The following is an 18,802-nucleotide window of genomic DNA, read 5'->3' as shown; positions in this document are numbered from 1 at the left end:
AAGGATGGGGAGTCCAAGCCTGCGGCAGGTGGGTACAGAGAGGAGGAGCGGCGGGGCCGTGCCAGGCGATCCTGCAGCACTGGCAGCTGCTGCAGGAGGGAGCGGGCACCGGGCAGAACTGGGAGCATGTCCCAGAGGAGCCGGCTCCTGGCCCGGGCACAAGGACACACAACCCTTTAGAAAAATAGCTCTTTAATCGAAAAGCATTCACAGTAGAGGTTCCTGCCTGGGTGGGAGCAGGGCCTGTGCCCACTGGCACATGAGTGTCACTGTTTCCCTCCATGGGCTGCGCAGTCGACGGAGAATTGAGGAACCGGTGCCGACCCTTTCCCTGTGGGCATCTTCCTGGGCACTCAGAGCACAGCTTAGTGTCCTGCAGGATTGTTCCAGCATCGCATTGGGGTTGAACCCTGTGTGCAGCCTCACCGGGCCTCGTATGGAGGGTCTTTGCTGTCCCCCTGTCCTTGCTTGCACAAGACCTTGGCCAGGTCTTCGAAGAAGAAGAGCAGCTTGCCCTGTACCAGCTGCCGGTAGGTGAGGAAGATGCTGGTGACGTGGGTCTGCTCCATGGAGTGTGGGGAGCAGCTCGGCTCCCAGTGTCCTCCCTGAGGGGTGAGAGTGGGACAGAGGGGTGACAAACTGTTGCACCCAACCCAGCCCAGCTGGCACCTGTGCCAGGGTGGCCTGGCTCATCTGGGGACGTCTTACCTCCCAGCTGAAGGTCTGCAGGAGCAGGAAGAAGGAGTTGGCATGTCGGTAAAGCTGGCTCAGCTGCTTGGCCCCGCACTCCTCGCTCACCTGGCCCTGGGCCCCCGCCACAGCACCCACTAGCAGGGCCAGATCACACAGGATCTCCCGCCGCTTGGTCTCGTTCTGGGGGAGCAGACAGTGATCCCCAGGGCCTCGTTGCTTCCTTTGCCCACCTTGGGGCTGGATGGGGTCCTCTACCCTCCCTGTGCCACCAGATATGCCCACAAGCATCTTGTTCAGCATTTCTGGTGCTTGTGCCAACCCAAGGTTCCTTCTCCAGTCCTGCTGGCACACCAGTGCCAGCACCCTCCTCCCAGCCCCTCTCACCAATTTGGATTTCCACTGCTGGAAAGTGAAGTCCACCAAGGGCAGCACTGCAGGACAGCTAAGCACAGGCAGGGCCTGGCACTGGCCCTAGTGAGGAGAGATGTCAAGGTGAGGTGCCAGGAACTGTGCATGTCCCTGGCCTTGGGTTTTGTGGGGACTGTATCCTCACCACTCTGGTTTCCATGTCCTTGGCCTCCATGATGTACTTCTGGATAAGCCTGTTGTCACAGACCAGCCGTGTTGGGCTGGCACGGTCCTCTTTGATGTGCAGGAGGAAAGATGTGAGGAGGAGCAGTCCTGGAGGAGATGGGGTTGCCTTATGCACTGTGCCACCCTCCCTGGGCAGTGCCAGCCCAGAGCCATGCCTCCAGTGGCAAGTCCCCTCCCCAGCCCGTGGTGGGGGTGCAGGGGGAGGTGTGAGTGGCTGAGGAGGGCCTGGTACTGCTCTCCATTCAGCCAGCGGGGGGTGCCCGGTGCTCACAGGGGAGAGCCGGGGTTTCCGTGCCAGCGGTGTGTGCCAAGGGGCTGCACGGCCACATCTGCCAGGTTTTTCGGCCACACTTCAGGCAAGGAAGCAGGGCTGTACTCCCTGTGCAGACCAGGGCCAGCCCTCTGGATCCCTTCCAAGAGCAGCTCCAGGCGTCATGTGCACTTCGGGGAATCCCGGCCTGCAGTGTCCCACAGGGAGCATCTGCTCCTTGCTGCTGCCCTGGCTGACTGCTCCCCTGCTGGCACTGCCTTCCCCAGTGCCGCTGGCACATGGCTCTGCCCAGCAACTGCCCATCCTGCCAGCTTCTCTAAAGGCCCTCTTTGCATCCTCCTGCCTGCCTCGCTGCCTGCCCTGCCACTACACCTGTCCCCAAAAGCCCTCTGCACAGCCTGTTTCCCTAGGATGGGCATGGAGAGGTGCTTGGTTGCCCTCGCATGCTGGCAGTGGCCAGGTCCAGCCACCCCAGAGCCACCCTTGGGGTTTGATGCCCATCTGTGGGATTCATCGTGCAGGGGACGCTCTGGCTGTGGGGCCACGGTATCCACTGTCCCTTCCTGCGCACCCAGTCTCCCCTTGTAGCCACACACTCACTGTTCAGCTCCATGCTCGGCTGGGGGCTTCGGCCCTGCATCTTCCATCTTGGGGCCAGCGGCTGCTCCCTGGCTCCCATCCCCCTTCCATGGAGGGCAGCGGTGGCGCGGGCTCCCCGCGAGCCGCCCAGGCGGGCCGGAGGCCGGAGTGGCCCCGGCACAGCACGGCGCAGCTCTGCGGCTCCGGCCTGGCCGCCCAGCCGAGGCAGCACGATTTCCTGTTGTGTCGCCGCTGACCTTCAAGCAAAATCGCAGTGGGGGCCCCGGGCCCGGGGGACGGCTTCCTGCCTCCGGCCGCTTCCTCCCTTGGCTCGGCGCACGGGAAGGGCGTCCCTGGGCTCACCTGCCCCCAGGCCTGAGCACTCAGCAGCCAGCGCCGCGGTGGTCAGTGACTCAGCCGTGCCTGCCCAGGGGGAGAGGGTAGCCCTGCAGAAAGGATGGCGTCAGTGACCCTGCACTGGACAGCCCCGGCAACGTGAGCCCTAATGGGGTCGTGTGGCAGCCAGGTATGAAAGCCACCAAAAACCCTCTCACAGAGGTGGGCCATAATCCTGGTGACCCTCTCCCAGAGTTTAACTTCATCCCTGGTGACTTTTACCCAGTTAGACCCCATCCCTGGTGACCCTCACCCAGAGGCATCCATCACCCAGAGGTGACTTGGGGTGCTGGAGATCCCCGGGATGGCTGTGGTGCATGGGATCCCTCTGAGCTGGGGAGGGTGATGGATCACAGGGGTCACGGCTGGTGCATGGTCCCAGGGCGGTGTCTCCGGGGTATTGGTTGGGGGTGGGGTGGGTGAGGCACCCCCAGATGCCCCTTCGCTGGGTAGAAGCCCCGGGGACCTGTTCAGTACCATGCCCTGGCATGGCTATTGCATTCCCTGGCAAAGTCAGGCCTCGCTGGGCACTCTGGCGGGGGGTGCACACCCCCAAACCCATGTGTACGTGTGCGTGTTCCCATACTGCACACGTGTACACACCCACCACGTGCACCCTCAGACCTCCGTGTACACACGTGCACTTCCCTGGCACGCCTCGGGGCATGTGCTCAGAGAACCCCCCACCCCGGCAGCCCCCCACAGCTTCCCTTTGGGGACACCCCCCTCCCAGCCCACATCCTCTCGGCTCCCGGTCTCCCTGCAGCCCGTGCGTTTCCTTCTCACACCCCGGCTCTCGCACACTCTCGCACGTTCCCACCCCCGTCCCTGTGGACAGCAGTTCCCGGCAGCGCCTGGCCGGGTGACAACAGCTAAAGTAAACACCCCAGCCCCGCTCCACCTGCCCCATGCCCTGCTCAGCCCACAACAGCCCACCTTGCAGGGTGCCTGGATGGGGGGTCTAGAGGGTACCACGACTCCAGGGATGAGACTGGCAGCCCGGCTCGCCTGGGCACGGCTGGCAGCAACGGGACCCGTGAGCACCGGGGTCAAACACCTCCAGGCTTCCCACACACGGCCGTGGTCCGTCTGTGGACGTGACAAGCTGCAGTCATGCCCGAAATCACGCCCATCAGCACCCTCAGCCCGTCTGTCAGCGCTGGCCTCGGGCCCTCCACCGTGCCCATGTCAGTCCCTGCCATGCCCCCGCCATGTCCATTCCCTGTCCCTCCCTGGGTGCAAAGTCATTGACAGTGCCAGGCTGGAGAGATGCGGTGCCGTGCATTCCTTCTTGATTAGGCAAACAAACCCATCAGGGGAAACTGGAGAACAACTGGAAACTGGAGGTCTAATGGACCCCCATGGGCATCCTAAGGTGCCCACAATAGTCACTTTACTCTAAAATATTCCTTTTCAGCAATGCCAGAAGCTGGCAGGCAGCATGAGCCTGTGTCCGTGGGCAGACTGGTATTCATCTGCTGGAAAGAGCAATGCCAGCATTTGCTGCCGTGCCAGAGGGGCAGAGGAGGATGTGGGGGAGAGCCCCTGCTGCTGGCCCCAGCCCGATCCCACGGATGTTGTGTGCTGTAGCGGGAGAGAATGTGGGGGCAGTGAGTGAGGCACAGGGACCACAGAGGGACACGGGGGCTCCGGCCAGGCAGCCAGGGCTCTGGCAGGGGACAGGAAGCCAGGCGGGGGCCGCGGGGCTGCACAGCTGGCCGGATCCCGGTGCCAAGATTCCCACCTCTCCTTACAGGGTGCAAAGTGCTGGGAATCCCGCTGCAGGGACAGCCGTTCGCACCCACTTTGCCAAGGTGCTGAAGACAGCAGGAGGTGCCAGGAGTCAGGGAAGGGGGGGAAGAGGAGGAAGACGCAGGGGTGGGAGGGAGACTGTGGTTCGGTGGCACAGCTGCTGTCGCCGAAGGCCACCCAGATGTGCTCGCTGGGCACCCCCAGGATATCAGTGATAGCATGGGAAGCAAACCTGGCCTTCCAGGGGCAGGGAGGGGGGTCTCAGCCCCCTTTGAAGCCCCCATAAAAGAGTCCGGCATAAAGGAAAGAGAAAGTCAAAGGAACAAAGAGAGCGGCTAATCCCGGCGTGAGCAAACAGCCCCGTTTGCTCAGGGCACAGCTGGCTCCGGGGCCAGGGAAAGGAGCACAGCGGGGCTCTGCGAGTGCCAGGCAGCGGGGGACCCTCTACCCGGGCTGCCCTTCCCCGAGCACGGGCAGTCCCCGGGAGCAGGGTCCCTCCTGGACCCTCCGGGCTTTTTTGCTACATATGCAAATTGCCAATAAACATCCGTGGGCAAATCCTACTCGCCGCGCAACCTGGTCCTTGCACTGCTCCCAGACAGCCGTCCCAGGAGAACACCCACGCTGCCGGGTAAACGGACTTGCAAGGGGCACCTTGGTCGGAGTGCAGCAGCTTGGGAGTGAAGGATGCCAGGGTTTTACCTTTCCCAATTTTCAGCAAGCCACATGCTGCCCAGCACCCCAGCACAAAGCCCTCGGTGCTGCCCAGAGGATGTCCATGGGCAAACCCTCCTTGCCTTGGGCAAGGGCGCCTTATGCCAGTGGCTCTGCTGGCATCTGGGGCGATTCCACCTCCTCTCCCATCCCGCTTCTCAGCCAAGCTTCCCGCTCCAGTGGGGGGCACGGAGTGCGGTGGGGGGGCACCTCGTCCCTCCGCCTCCATCCCACGGAGAGGCGAAGGGGTTAATGCCAGGCAGCCGAGCCGCAGGTGGGCGCAAGAATGAAATTCCTTCTCGCTGTCCTGCGAAGTCTGGGCACAAATATTTGCCTGCATGTCCGGTGGGGAGGGGGGAGACCACCATCGCTTCTGGGAGCTTGCTAATCCCCATGCCAAACAAGGCCCCCACGTGCCCCACGTGCCCCCCCCTCCCCCCCCACCTTCCTCCTGCTGGGATCACCCTGCAAAGCCTTTGAGGAGGGAACATTTGGGGTCAGGGGGATACCAGCACCTCTGGGTGCTCCTATGAGCAGGGAGCTCTATGGGGTTGACAGGCCACTGGGAACAGGCATCTTGTTCAGGGACACTGCCAGGATCAGCTTGGCATAGCAGATGAGACTGTTTTGGGGTCTCCATTCCGCTCCCCAAACCGTGGCCACCACAGCGGGATGGGATGAAGGCGAGAGTCCCAGCCATCCCCGCCATGTCAGCAATGCACCCTCCATAATAAATTCCATGTGTTCACAGACAGAAAAGAGACTTTCCCCTGCTCCATTGCCCCCCCCCCAAACTGCATCCCCCATCTGTACCTGCCACCCCCAAAACTCCCTCCATCTCCAGACTCCCCTGGCCTTCGTCTGGGATGGCCCAGCCCTGCAAGTCACCTACCAGTTGTGCAAATATTGCCGGAACGGCTGTAATCCCTGTGTCCAACATGAATTATGAGATATTTCCACCCATTACGACAGCCCCCCCCCCCCCCCCCGCCCGCCCCGCCGCGTGTGTGTGAGGCCGGGGGGATTAGACACGGCACAAGCCACACTCGGCACAAAGCTTTGGGGAGGCTGACGGCTCTCTGTGTCCCACAACAGGGCGGGGCAGTCGAGGGGGGCTCTTTTTGGAGAGGGGGGGTACCCCACATGCCTTCCCGTCTCCAGGCTCATGCCTGGAGGGTGTGTTGGGATGCCCAGAAGGCAGCGGGAGGCTGTGGGAAGGGGGGCCCAGGGCACGTAGTTGCACCACGACCCCATCCCGGGAGAGCAGAGGCTCCTTCCTGTCGCCCTGAGCCCGGCTCATGTTCAAAGCCGCGAGCAGGCAGCAGCTAATGAGGGCAGACAATGGGAGCTGCGTGGGGCAGAGCTCGGGTGAGGGCCTGCTGAGACACCCCCACGCCAGGCATGGCACAGCCCTGGCACCACGATCCTCTGGAATCCTCCATGGGACCCTCACCACTGGGCAGGGCACGTGCCCACAAAGCCCCTGCAGAACTACACGTTGTTCAGTAGGGCACCTTTGGAGCATCCCACCTGCACTTTGCTGGGACAGGAGACATCCCGTGGGACCACCACCTCCCCACCGGGGACAAGCCAGTGCCCACCCTGGGAAGAGGTGGTGGAGGGGTGAAGATGCAGGCTTGAGGCTGCCCATGGCCAGCGGTCTCCATCGCAGTGCAGCTCCAGCTGCCCACAGCTGGCAGCCCCGTTGGGGACGTGCCGGCGCCAGGCCCAGCTCTGGAGCCTCAGAGGTGCCTTTGTGCAGGGCGCTGCTCCTCACACATATATATGTGCGGGCGCTGGGAAGCAGCTGGCGGGACCAGGACCCTTTCCCAGCACCACCCTTGGCCGGCACCATCCCTTCTCCAAAGGCACAGAGACCCCCGAGGCTCTGTCAAGCCACGTATGCCTTTTGATGAGGGCACTCCTCGGCATTTCCAGGGGCAGCCCAGGCTGTGGATGAGGAAAGCCCAGGCACGGCCGGGGCATCAATTTCCTCCTTGCCCACCGCAGTGGCTATGCCCGCCTCCGCGGGCAGGGATGCTCAGCACCCTCCTGACATGATAGCGCACGCCAGCATACCACCCCGGTCCCAGCCTGGCAGTGCCGGGACGCCCCTGCAGCCCCCCTCTCCCTCAAGCTACCGCCCAGTGCCTCGGATTCCCTCGTGCCGAGGGCTGCAGCCAGGCGGGTTCCCCGTCTGTCTTTCCTTTCCCCGGGAAAGGGGAGGGAGCTTCCCTCATCGCTTCCCCGTGTCCCGCAGACGAGCCAGGAGACTGTGACGAGTTCTGGGTGCACAGAGCCAGCACCGGATTCCTGGCATCGGCGGGACAGCTGGGAGCCATCGCCCGCCTCCTCCCTGCTCAGCCCCGCTCACGTCCCGCCGTCCCCAGGGCCGCTGCTGTGCTGCAGCGGGCACCGTGCAGCGACGCTGGCACAGCCACAAAGACCCCAACCCTTCCCTGCCCTCCACGTCGCTGGATCCCCGGCCAGCGAGGACGTCGGGAGACAGGAGAGGGGACAGGTCAGTGACACCGCTGGGGACAACGGGGAGGGCACAGGACCAAGGGGTGCCGTGCTGCCAGGCATGGTCGCTGCTTGCAGAACGCACTCGCAGGCAGCAGGGTGTCCGGGACAGCCGTGCCCGGGGGGATGCCCGAGGTCCTGGCAGTGTCCCAGCCCTGGCCATGCCAGCGGGCTGTCCTGCCGGGGTAAGCCCGGCTGCTCCTCCCTGCCTTCTGCCAGCTCCTGCCACGGACCAGGTCCCTTGCAAGGCCAAGCCCCCCTGCCGCACTGCCCGCCCCGGGAGAGGTGTCGCTCTGCGCGGAGATGTGTGCCAAACTAGGGCAGGGAATGGGATGGGGCAGCCATGGACAAGCCGGGGATGGGCAACCCCATGCTGGCACTGGGGCAAGGGGCGGTGGGCTGCAGCCCCCCCAGCTGCTCGCTGGGCTGCGGGGAGGCCCAGGAGGAGCCTTCTGGGGAGGCAGGGGCCTGTTGTGCTCCAGCTGTGCCGTGTTTCCCTAGCTACACCGCGCAGCTGGCCGGGTGTTTGCACCGCCCGGAGTTGATTTTGGCAGCCCCACGCTTCCCCCTCCTCCCCTCCCCACCCGCCTTCCCCCTGCCGGGCGCCCGCCTGCCACGCACCCACCACCCGCAGCCTCTCCCTGCCACCCTCGGCGGGGATGGCAACAGGGACATGGGTGACACAAGCTGCCCCTACTCCTCATAGGCTTCCCCTCCCCTGAGTTCATGCCTCAGTTTCCCCAGATGGATGATGCTTTCCCCAAAGTTTTCCATGGTGCTTACTCACTGCCAACCTCTGCCACCCTTACCAGCCCAGGAGTGGGTGAAGAGTGGGACTGGTGCTGGGTGCTGCTCTCGAAGAACCACCCCCCCCCCACACCCTCCAGATGCCCCTTCCCTCCCTGGGCAAGGGAACCTTCCCCTGCAGCCACTGTCATTGGTGGGCAGGACCCAGGGTCCCACTCTGGAGCCTTGCTCTGCCCAGGGTGGGCAGCAGCTGGAGAAATCTAGGAATGTGGAAGGCATGAGCTGGAGGGGGTTGGTTGTGCCTTCGCAGTGTGGATTGGGGGAGGGGGCTGGCTGTTTTGGGAGCCCATGCTCAGGGGTGCTGAGTGGAAGGAGGAAGGGCTGGCTGCAGGGGAACAGTGGATGGCCAGTGCATTGCAGTGTCCTGTGTCCTGGGGTGCCAAGTGGCCTGGGAGTGGACTGAGTGGATGGAGTAGTCCCCAGGATGTCTCATGCCTGGGGAGTGAAGGACAATGAGCCCTGGAAGGGCTCATGACTGAAGGTGGACTGTGTGGATGTGGAGATGCCAGGATGCTCTGTGCCCAGGAGGTGCCCCATGCCGGGAAGAGTACACGGACTGAGGAGACCAGCGTTTGAACGGGTGTGCCCTGCAAACGCCGTATTCCCGAGGGGGGTTATGTGGATGAGAGACTCCGACGGGGCTCATGGCCTTGAAGAGGGGCATGTGAATGGTGGCATGCCTGGGATGTCCAGTGCTCAGGAACACCCCTAGCTCTGTGGAAGGGGTGTGGATGGTGGTGATGGTATCTCCATATAGTGCCCTATATCTCAGAGGATGTTGTGTGAATTGGGAGGGGATGACCCCAGGATGCCCAAAACCTGAGAGTGCCGGATGCCCTGAGGGAGGGTTATATCCTAGAATCATATAATAGACTGGGCTGGGTTGGAAAGGACCTTAAAGACCATCTGGTTCCAACCACCATCCCTCAGGTTCCCCTGGGGCTGGCATGTGAGTAGGGATGCTCTGCACTCGGGGGTACCACATGCCCGGGGAGAGGGGGAGCAACGAATGGGGGGGGATCCCCAGGACATCCCGAGGCCGGGGGTACCCCCTGCCTGGCGGGGCAGCCGCGTCCCCCGGGTGCCGCAGGACGGGACAGGACAGGACGGCCCGTGCCAGGCGGGGGCGGCGGGGCCGGGGCCCGGGGGAATGTGGGGGGGTCGGAGCGCGGCGGGGGGCGCATACCCCCCCGGCTGGCCGCTGCCTGCGCCTCATTAGCGGGGCCTTTGTTTGCACAGGGCTCGCAGCTCCCGCTTGCCCATGCCGCCGCCTATAAAGCGGAGCCGGAGCCGGCAGCCGGGCAGAGGCGGCGGCAGCGCCCGGCAGCGCCCGGCCCCCCCTCCCCGCCGCCGCCTCCGGTCCCGGTCCGCCCGCCCCGGCCGGCCGGCACCATGCGCGCCGCTGCGCTGTTGCTGCTCGCCCTGCTCCCGCTCCGGCCCCTGCCCGGCCGCGCCGCCCGCCCCAAGCTCGCCCTGCCCATCCGGCCCGACACGGATCCGCTGCCCCCCGGCGGGGCGGCAGGTAGGAGCCCCCTGCCCTACACCCCTCCTTCCCCCTCTCCGCGCACCCCCGGTCCTGTACAAGCCGCTGCCGCACCCCCCCCGTCACGCATCCCGCGTCGGGCACCCCCTCCCTGCCACCCGCACCCCCGTCGTGCATCGCATGCCTGCACCCCCCGTTCTCTGGCACCCCGCGTTCCGCCCCGGGCCCCCCGGCTGGCCCGAACCGGCACCGGCAGCGCAGCGGGCGGCGGGGCGGTGCCGGCCGGTCCGGGGCTGCGGCAGGGGGGTGCCCGCGGCCCGGAGACGACCGGGACGGCGGTGAGTGGTAGTGGGGTCTCCGCAGGCTGCGCCTTCGGGGGGCATTTCTATGCCCTGGAGGAGACGTGGCACCCGGACCTGGGGGAGCCCTTCGGGGTGATGCGCTGCGTTATCTGTCACTGTGAGCCGGTGAGTGCCCCCACACACCCCTTTCCCTGGGAGACCCCCCGGCACCCGGCTCTGCTGGGGAGGGGGCTGGCAGGGAGGGAGTTCGACCCCTCTGTTCAGTGCACTCCTCTCCTTCCCATGGAAGAGGGAAGCGGGATCCCTTCAGCCAGCCGGACACCTGGATGTCCTCCCCCGCGGCAGGGGGAGGGGAAGGGGGGTTTAAAGGATCAGGCTTCATTCTTCCTCCCCCTCCTCGGGGATGGCCTCCGGCCCCCTCCCTCCTTCCCTCCGAGCAGTTCCCTGAGGCCGGGGCTGGCGGGGCCACGCACAGCTGGTCAGGAGCCTGGGGGCCGTGGGGAGGGGGCCCGGGTTTGGCTGCCGTACAGGCATCTGGGGACTGTGCAAGGTGCCCAGGGGCTCCAGATGGAAAAAGATGGGGGAAGCCAGGCTGTGCCGGGAGGGCGTGACTGGGAACACCTTGGCACGGCTCTCCTGGGGTCTTCTTGGCCCCTCCACAGCAGAGGAACCACCGGGGGAAGCCCGTGGGGAAAGTGAACTGCAAGAACATGAAGCAGGACTGCCCCGTGCCTGCCTGTCCCCGGGCCACGCTGCTGCCTGGGCACTGCTGCCACACCTGCCCCAAAGGTGAGGAGAGTGGGTGCTTCCTTGCAGGGAGCCCCCCCAGCCCCCCAGCATCCCCCACTGGCCTGGGAAAGGGGGCATTGCACACCCCTTTGAGAAGGGTTAGTCAATGTGTTATGAAAGTCACCAGTGCCCAAAATCTGATGGGCAGGGGGAAGCCCTGATGGGAACAGCCTGAAAGGAATGCAGGGAAGGCGCACAGGGCTAAATGCCCTGCCTGTCCATGTGCCTGTGCACAGCACACCCCAGCTAAGAGCCCCATAGTGACTCACAGGGCACATCTCAGTCTGTCTCAAGAGGGGGGATTTACTATTGTCCCCCATTCCGAGCTCTTGGGCACAAGCAGCCTGGTGTGATGGTGTCCTCCTGTGTCCACCCCATGCCAACCTTGCCAGGCCCCCCAGAGAAGAGCCCTGCACCCCGCTTTGACACCTTCGAGTACTTCCAGGACAAGGAGGATGACTTGGACAAGCCCTACAATGACCGCTCCTACCTCAGCTCTGAGGGCCTGGTTCGCGACGATGCCCGCACAGGTGAGCCACCTGCCCAGGCAGCAGCAGTGTGGGGCACCCCCCATGCTCCCCCTCATCAGCAGCATCCTCTCCCCAGAGTTTGTGGCCTTGCTGACGAGTGGCCCAGAGCCATGGCGCCCCACGTCCAGCGCAGTGGCCAAGGCTCGCTTCACCCTGCTGCGCTCTTCCCTGCTCTTCTCCATCAGCTACGAGCGGTGAGTCCTGCCTGCTGCTGCCTGTCCAGCCTGGCACATCAGGCGGCTCTCTGGAAAAAGGGGGGGAATTTAACAGTGTTTGTGCCCTTCTGTTCCCTTCTGACATCCCTCCCAAGGTGCCAGAGCCTTGCACTGACAGAGTGAGAGATTTGGGGAAGGGGGGGCAATGTGCTGGGCTCCAGCCTAGGTCAGCAGCCAGAATTTCGGCACACCCACAGTGTCGGCCCAGCCTCACCCATTTGCCTCCAGGTCTGGACTGGGAACAAACGGGAACGGTTCCAGGGCTCCCGTGGGTGCAGCTGGCAGAACTACTGTGCCACCCTGCAGGCTCTGCCGGTGGGCAGTGCCTTGGCACTGCTGCCAGGGTTCCCCATCCTTGCCGTGCCCTTCCCGGATGCCCGCCAGCAGCAGAGCCTCTCCTCTCCCTCCCTCCTTCCCGCTCCAGTTTCTTCTGCTCTTCCTCGCTTCCAGGCCCCTTTGCATAGTAAAGTGGTGACTAATTTCCAGCTCTGACAGGGGGAGCCAAGCGGAGCCGAAAATGCTCCTTATTTACAGCCTGAACAGTCAGCTCCCTGCGGGTCCTGCCATGGTGCCTTTCCCGGCAGAGACCCCCATCCTGCTTTGTGCCGGTTAGACACCGCTCCAGGATAGGGGAGTCCAGAGAACTCGTGCCGAGCTGGCATTTGGCAGGACAGCAGTGTTGGGCTAGTCCTGGAATGGGTGGGCAGAGTCTGGCGCTTGGCACCGCAGGGGAACGTCATCCTTCTCCTGCCCACCCCAAACCCCCGGTGACTCCCCTGTGCCCTCCCCGACACACCCCTGTGCCTGATGCTGAGGGTGGTGCCGGGGGAGGGGGAGGGCAGGCACATGGCCCTTGCTCACCCCGCGGATGCCCGCAGGCTGGGGCGGCCGAGCCGGGTGCGTTTCAGTGACCCCGAGGGTAACGTGCTGTTTGAACACCCCGTGCAGAAGAGCGCTGCCCCTGAGGACGGCATGGTGAGAGGGGCTGGGAGGGCAGGGGGCACGGTGCTCCTTCCCACCCTGCCGGGTGTGCGGTGCCCCCCAGCCACCGCCCAGCCCTTCCATCCATCAACCACAGCTCTGCGGGATGTGGAGGACGGTGTCCAAAGCCAATGTCCAGCTCCTGCGGGGGGAACAACTCCGTGTATCCCTCATCACCCGGGCACAGCCGTCTGGAGAGGTCCACGGGCACATCCTCAAGCACCGGGCACTCTTCGCAGGTAAGTCCAGCTCTGGCAGGCACACCCAGTGGGTGCCCACCAGAATGTCCCTCATGCCCCTGTCCCTGCACAGAGACGTTCGGTGCCATCCTGACCTCGTTGGACCCCTTGCACTTGGGTGCTGGGGGCATGGCCATGCTGACACTGAGCGACACGGAGAACAACCTGCACTTCATCCTCATGGCCCGGGGACTGCTGGAGCCTGGAGCAAGGGGTGAGAGCAGGCAGGGAAGGGGAGGGAGGCACTGCCCAGATGGGGCGACATAGAGCTGAGGGGGTGCATGGGTCAGCATCTGTGGGGTCAGGATGGGTGCCTGGGCTGGGTGTGAGGCTCAGGGTGGGTATAGGGGCTGGGGGTGGGGTGAAGGGTGAGGTGTGCATACGTTGTATGTTGGGTGATTTGGGGTGCACATGGTGGGGAGCAGACGGTGTGCACCTATGTGGGGTGACTGGGAGTGCTGGAGAGCATATGGGATGTGAGGGTTGTTGTGCAAGAAGGACAGGTTTGTGACGTGGGTGTGCACGGATTCAGGGGGTGCTGGAGGGAATGGTGAGGGTCCAGGCACACAGGGGCAGGCAGCTGGCAAAAAAGTGCCAGGGGGTTGGAGACGGTAGGCATAGAGGAGTGGGTTTCACAGTGGTTGCAGACCCCTGGTCCAGTGGGTCTACTCCCCTCTGTCATGTCCAGAATCCCCCTGGGTCCCACTGAGGGTCCGCATCCTGCACCAGGGCCAGACATTACGGGAGGTCCACACCAACATCACTGTGGAGGTAAAGCCTTCTGTTCCCCCACGTGCCCCAGCAGCCACGGTGCCCAGAGCACCAAGGCTGATCCATGGCACTCTACCCCCGCTGTCAGGACCCCGACTTCGCGGAGGTGCTGAGTGACCTGTCTGCCCAGGAGCTGCAGTTGCTGGTGCAGGGGCAGCTCCGCATTGCGGCTGAGACGGAGGGCCGGCACGCACGGCAGCTGGCTGGCACCATCACCACCCGCCGCAGCTGTGACAGTGAGCGCAGGGCAGGCACCCTGGGGTGCAGGGGGGTTGCTGTGCTCACCTCCATGCCAATCTCACCCACCCCTGTGCCTCTCTCCTCGGGCTGAAGCCATCCAAAGTGTGCTGTGCGGAGCGGATGCTTTGCTGCCGACCAAAACTGGGGCTGTGGGCTCAGCCAAACTGGCACTGCATGAGAATGGCACCCTGGAGTACCAGGTAAGTGGTGGACACCCATTTCCCTCTCGCGGGTCCCAGGGGTATCTTCCACCCTGGCACTGCCCCTTGGCACTCTACCCACAGGTGCAGGTAGTGGGCACTGCCAGCGAGGTTGTGGGCATCACACTGGAGACCAAGCCCCGGCGGAAAAGCAAGAGGAACATCCTGTTTGACATAACACCCAGCTACAAGGATGGGCTGGTGAGCACTAACCTATGCTGGGAGGGGTGGCATAGGGACTTTGGGTGAATCCCTGTCCCAACCTGCATGATCTCCCGCCAGTGGCAGGCCTGGGGTGCCTGGCAGAGCCCCAGCGCCCGCGATGCCCACATGCTTCTACAAAATGAGCTCTTCCTCAATGTGGCCACCAAGGATTGGGCGGAGGGTGAGCTGCGGGGCCAAATCATCTCCCTGCCCTACAGTGGGCTGCTCGCCCGCTACACAGGTACCAGGGACTTGTGGGGTGGTAATGGGGGGCAGTGGGGCAGCCCTCCCACACACCACCCACCCCCCCCCATGGTCCCTGTCTGTGCGCAGAGATGCCCGTGGCATTGGCAGGGCAGCTGGTGTCCCCCCCAGTGCACAGTGGCGCTGGTGGGCACGCCTGGCTCTCGCTGGATGAGCACTGCCACCTGCACTATGAGATCTCGGTGGCGGGGCTGGGACGGCCAAGCGACGGCACTGTCAGTGCCCACATCCATGGGGTGGCCGAGCTGGGGGAGATGGGCACCCGCCCCCACCAGCACAAGCGCCTGCTCAAGGGTTTCTACAGCACTGAGGTAAGGTGGGCACCTGGTCAGGGCACACTGCAGCAGGGGCTGGGCCAGACCTTATCCCCACCCTGGTGCCCCTCTTGCCACGACAGGCTCAGGGGGTGGTGAAGGACCTGGACGCCGACCTGCTGCAGCACCTGGCCCAGGGCACTGCTTTCCTGCAAGTCAGCACCAAAGCACACCCCAATGGGGAGATGCGGGGACGGGTAGGTCCTCATCGGGACAGGGCACCCCTACCCATCCCAACTGCTGCCTGGGACTGGGTGGCACTGCCTGGAGCGGGGTGGAAGGGCACAGGATCACTCTGTTAGAAGGTCCTAGCAGTACAGCAGTACACATCAGTGTTCTGTGGTCATGGGAGGTCCCTTCACCAGCCCTGACCATGGAGGCCAGCGAGGCACCAGCATGGGAAGTGACCTCCTGCTCATTGCCCCTCCAGGTGCACATTCCCAACCAGTGCCATGCAGGAGGGACCCGCCTGGCCCCGGGGGAGTCCCTGGGGCAGGCTGAGGTCTCCGAGAGCACCAAGACCAGGGACCTGGAGCAGCTGAAGAAAGACCCCAACTCCTGCTTCTTTGAGGGTCAGCACCGGGCACATGGCACCCGCTGGGCACCTGACTACGACAAGAAATGCTCCATCTGCAGCTGCCAGGTACGAGCCGGGGATTGTGCTGGAGGGGCAGCACCCATCAGTAATGCCCCTCCGCAATGAACCCCATCCCTGCTGTCCCCAGAAGCGCACAGTGATCTGCGACCCCATCTTGTGCCAGCCCCTCAACTGTACCCACCAGGTGCACCCAGAAGAGCTGTGCTGCCCCATCTGTGAAGGTACCTGGGGGATGGGCTGGGGGGTTCCTTGTGAAAACAAGGTGGGGGTCCCTCTCGGAGACTTGGCTGCTGGCACCGTGTGCATCCCCTCATGGCCTTCCTCTTCCTTGTAGAGAAGAAGACAGAGCAGGAAGAGCTGAAGCTGGAGCGGGCACGGGACAGTAGCGAGGGTAAAGTCCTTGTGGGCATGGGCTGAGGGGGCAGCTCTGCAAAGGCTGACTCACAAGGGCTGTGACTTCCTCTTCTTCTTCCTCTCCTAGGCTGCTACTTTGATGGCGACAAGACATGGCGAGGCTCCGGCACTCGCTGGCACCCTGTCGTGCCCCCCTTTGGCCTCATCAAATGTGCCATTTGTACCTGCAAGGTGGGTGCAGGTTCCCGACTCGCCCCCCAACCTGGTCTGGCACCTGTGGGTCATCTCAGTTACCAGGCACCGTGCCTGAGGCTCAAACCAGGGCATGGGGCGCTGCCTGCCCTGTGCCTCCCGTGAGCCCCGTGCCCTCCCTGCAGGGCACCACAGGTGAAGTGCATTGTGAGAAGGTGCAGTGCCCACGGCTCACCTGTGCCAACCCTGTGCGCGCCAGCCCCTCTGACTGCTGCAAGCAGTGCCCAGGTACCTGCACCCCTCTCCTGCCCTCCGTTCTCCCCGTGTAGCTCCCGTGTGCCCCCACTGGCAAGGCCACAGGCTGCCCTGCCACAGGCGGGCATCCTTCCAGTGTCCTTTCCTGCAGCCCCAGAGAAGAGCGCCCTGGAGCTGGCTGACTCCATGCAGGCGGATGCGCCACGGGCGTGCCGCTTCGGGCGCCGCTGGTACCTCAACAACGAGAGCTGGCACCCCTCTGTGCCGCCCTTTGGAGAAATGAAGTGTATCCTGTGCTGGTGTGTGGTGAGTGTGCCAGCCTGGGGCGGCACCAGGGGAAGGGAAGGTGCCCCTATGCCAGTCCCCAGGGCTTTGAGAATGGGTGGGAGAGCAGCACCCCGGACACCCACTGCACCCTGAGGAGCTGCTGCACCCCAGCCCTGGTGCTCAGCCCCTCTCTCTGCTCTCCAGTCGGGGGAGACGCACTGCCAGCGCCAGGAGTGCCCCCCATCTGCCTGCGCTAGCCCTGCCACAAGGGACAACCCCTGCTGTGCCAAGTGCCGTGGTGAGTGCAGTGCTCACACATCGGCACCACTGCCCAAACACTCTGTGGCAGCCCCCACACCTCCCAGTCTCCTTGGTGCTGAGCACAACCACCCCAAGTGCCCTCCTGGCACCCACTGTGCCCATCTCTCAGCCCTGCTTTCTCCCCCCAGCCCTGGATGCCCCCTCAGATGCACGGGAGAAGGTCCATGATGCCAAGGTGGAGTCACGGAGCCACTGAGCAGTCACTGCTGCCCGGAGCAGGGCAAGCACTCAGCGCTTGCATGGGGGGGCCCCACTACCTATTGCCCCTGCCCGTGCAGGGCGGGGGGCACAGAGGAGCACAGTGGGGTGCACGTGGCCAGGCCCCCAGCCTGGGCACCCCATCTCAGCACAACTGCAATGCCAGGACTGCCCTACCCGCTCATGCCAGTGGGCAGTGGCCGGGCGCATGGAGGTTGGGGCACCTGCTGCCCTGCCCCTCAAGCCCTCCTGGCCAGCGGGCATCATGCCCATGTTGTACATAGTGTAAAGTCCCTCTGTCCCCTGTTTGCTGCACCCACCCTGTCTCGGCCGGGTTTCTCACATAATTTATGGTGGCAGTGGATGAGGGTCAAGATGTATTTATTAAAACCAGAGCTATTGCCCACCCGGCTCCTGTCTCTTCCTAGCAGCAGCAGGCACAGGGCCGTGCCCCTGCATCCCGTGCTGGACACCAGGGGAACTTGCAGGCCCTGGCATTGCTGTGGTTGGGGATGTATATTAGGGGATATGGGGTATGGAAGCCAATGCCAGGATGAGGATATCCCTATGGGCTGTGGGGTGGCACTGGAGAGGACCAGAGCAGTGTACAGTGCCCACAGCTGGAGCCATGATGCCAACCTCTGCCCACGGAGGAGGTTGCCAACACAGTTGTAGACGGTGCCCGCTGGCACAAGGACACCAGGATTCTGTTCCCCACACCTCCATGGTGGCATGAAGAGCCCAGCCTGGGGCCCCAAGCCAGCTGCCACCCTTGGAGGCCCTGTCCTGCAGCACCCACAGCCAGCCGCGTGCCCAGGGCTGGGCACAGACACCCCAGCAACCCCAGTCATCCCAGTACAGCTGCACTGGACTAAGGCCTTGTGGGGCCCATGGGAGACCCAATGTTGCCACCTGCCCTTCAGTCCCTAATGTGGAGGACTGAGGGATCTCTGGGGCCACTCATACTGTGCTGGTATACACTGGGAGGACTGGGACAGTCAGAGCTATACTGGCTTGTATTGGAACAGTGCCTGAGCTGTAGGGAAAGTAACACTAGGCTCTACTGGGACAGCAGTAAGGCATAGTGGCAAAACCTCAGCACTCTAGGGGGAAAATGTTAGCCTACTGGGGCCACACCCAAGGTGACACTAGGCTAGACTGGAGTAGTGGTAGAGCAATAGAAGAATGGCACTGGGGCACACTGGGCTGGGACAAAGCCCTGTGCGCTAGGCTGGGTGTCCTGCCCTGAGTACACCCACAGGCACACAGGCGCCTGTGCCAGGAGGGTGGCATCACCTGTGGTGGCCTTGCAGTGTGCTGGTGGCCCACAGCCAGGCACGCTGGTGGCAGTGGGCAGAGCATGTGTCCTGGCACAGGGCTTCCCCGCCGGATGAACATCCCTGCTGCCACGGGGCAGTGCCAGGAGCTGACGAGCAAGGAGGGAGCTCCGTGCCTGGGGATACAATGAGCGGGCAACCCATTTTGTCACCTCCCTGCCTCAAACCGGTTTGTGTCGGGCAATGAAGCCTCCCAGACTGGCACAGGACATATCCCAGCCCCCAGCCCAGCAATCGTCACCCACCCTTGGGGGTGCCAACGTCAAACCAGAGGGTGGCACCTGGGCAGTGGGAACTAGCCCATTCCCGATCCCGCAGCACCAGTCCAGCAGTGCCACAGCTCTGCCTGTCCCTGCACCCAGTTCTTGCCACAAAGGTGCCATCCTGTGCCCCGGGGAGGAGGGTGAGAGTGGCCCTGC

The 18,802-nt window shown here is 64.0% G+C and overlaps 2 protein-coding genes across 4 annotated transcripts; one reads left to right on the top strand and one right to left on the bottom strand.

Moving 5' to 3' along the window:
* Positions 1 to 185: 185 nt before the first annotated feature.
* Positions 186 to 2,375, bottom strand: THPO (thrombopoietin). 2 transcript variants are annotated; one of them, XM_032120137.1, is made up of 5 exons: positions 2,159 to 2,363; positions 1,247 to 1,374; positions 1,078 to 1,164; positions 709 to 873; positions 186 to 605 (listed from the first exon to the last, which is right to left on the bottom strand). In XM_032120137.1, the coding sequence occupies exons 1-5, from the start codon at positions 2,235 to 2,237 to the stop codon at positions 423 to 425; spliced, it is 642 nt and encodes a 213-aa protein (XP_031976028.1). In that variant the 5' UTR covers positions 2,238 to 2,363; the 3' UTR covers positions 186 to 422. The 2 variants fall into 2 exon arrangements, with proteins under 2 accessions (XP_031976028.1, XP_031976027.1); XM_032120136.1 differs by having other exon boundaries at positions 709 to 1,164; positions 2,159 to 2,375.
* A 7,331-nt stretch (positions 2,376 to 9,706) lies between these two features.
* CHRD (chordin) lies at positions 9,707 to 17,452 on the top strand. 2 transcript variants are annotated; one of them, XM_032120135.1, is made up of 23 exons: positions 9,707 to 9,851; positions 10,176 to 10,279; positions 10,780 to 10,903; positions 11,296 to 11,433; positions 11,510 to 11,627; positions 12,527 to 12,623; positions 12,727 to 12,868; positions 12,942 to 13,082; positions 13,557 to 13,639; positions 13,728 to 13,875; positions 13,973 to 14,079; positions 14,164 to 14,280; positions 14,362 to 14,524; positions 14,617 to 14,858; positions 14,945 to 15,058; positions 15,292 to 15,504; positions 15,587 to 15,680; positions 15,794 to 15,850; positions 15,941 to 16,044; positions 16,191 to 16,293; positions 16,412 to 16,566; positions 16,732 to 16,825; positions 16,977 to 17,452. In XM_032120135.1, the coding sequence occupies exons 1-23, from the start codon at positions 9,722 to 9,724 to the stop codon at positions 17,042 to 17,044; spliced, it is 2,856 nt and encodes a 951-aa protein (XP_031976026.1). In that variant the 5' UTR covers positions 9,707 to 9,721; the 3' UTR covers positions 17,045 to 17,452. The 2 variants fall into 2 exon arrangements, with proteins under 2 accessions (XP_031976026.1, XP_031976025.1); XM_032120134.1 differs by having other exon boundaries at positions 10,777 to 10,903.
* Positions 17,453 to 18,802: the final 1,350 nt, after the last annotated feature.

This window comes from Corvus moneduloides, chromosome 10 (genome assembly GCF_009650955.1).
Source record: "Corvus moneduloides isolate bCorMon1 chromosome 10, bCorMon1.pri, whole genome shotgun sequence".
NCBI lineage: Eukaryota > Metazoa > Chordata > Aves > Passeriformes > Corvidae > Corvus > Corvus moneduloides.
This window is presented reverse-complemented; position numbering and strand designations above follow the sequence as displayed.

Bases quoted from the DNA above. Each gene is read 5' to 3' on its own strand.
- CHRD (XM_032120134.1), top strand. From the start codon at position 9,722: ATGCGCGCCGCTGCGCTGTTGCTGCTCGCCCTGCTCCCGCTCCGGCCC. The intron at 10,904-11,295 runs GTGAGGAGAGTG...CAACCTTGCCAG, and splicing joins CTGCCACACCTGCCCCAAAG to GCCCCCCAGAGAAGAGCCCT. The intron at 15,681-15,793 runs GTACCTGGGGGA...TCTTCCTTGTAG, and splicing joins GTGCTGCCCCATCTGTGAAG to AGAAGAAGACAGAGCAGGAA.
- THPO (XM_032120136.1), bottom strand. From the start codon at position 2,237: ATGGGAGCCAGGGAGCAGCCGCTGGCCCCAAGATGGAAGATGCAGGGC. The intron at 1,375-2,158 runs GTGAGTGTGTGG...CATCTCCTCCAG, and splicing joins GCCGAGCATGGAGCTGAACA to GACTGCTCCTCCTCACATCT. The intron at 1,165-1,246 runs GTGAGGATACAG...TCTCCTCACTAG, and splicing joins AGGACATGGAAACCAGAGTG to GGCCAGTGCCAGGCCCTGCC.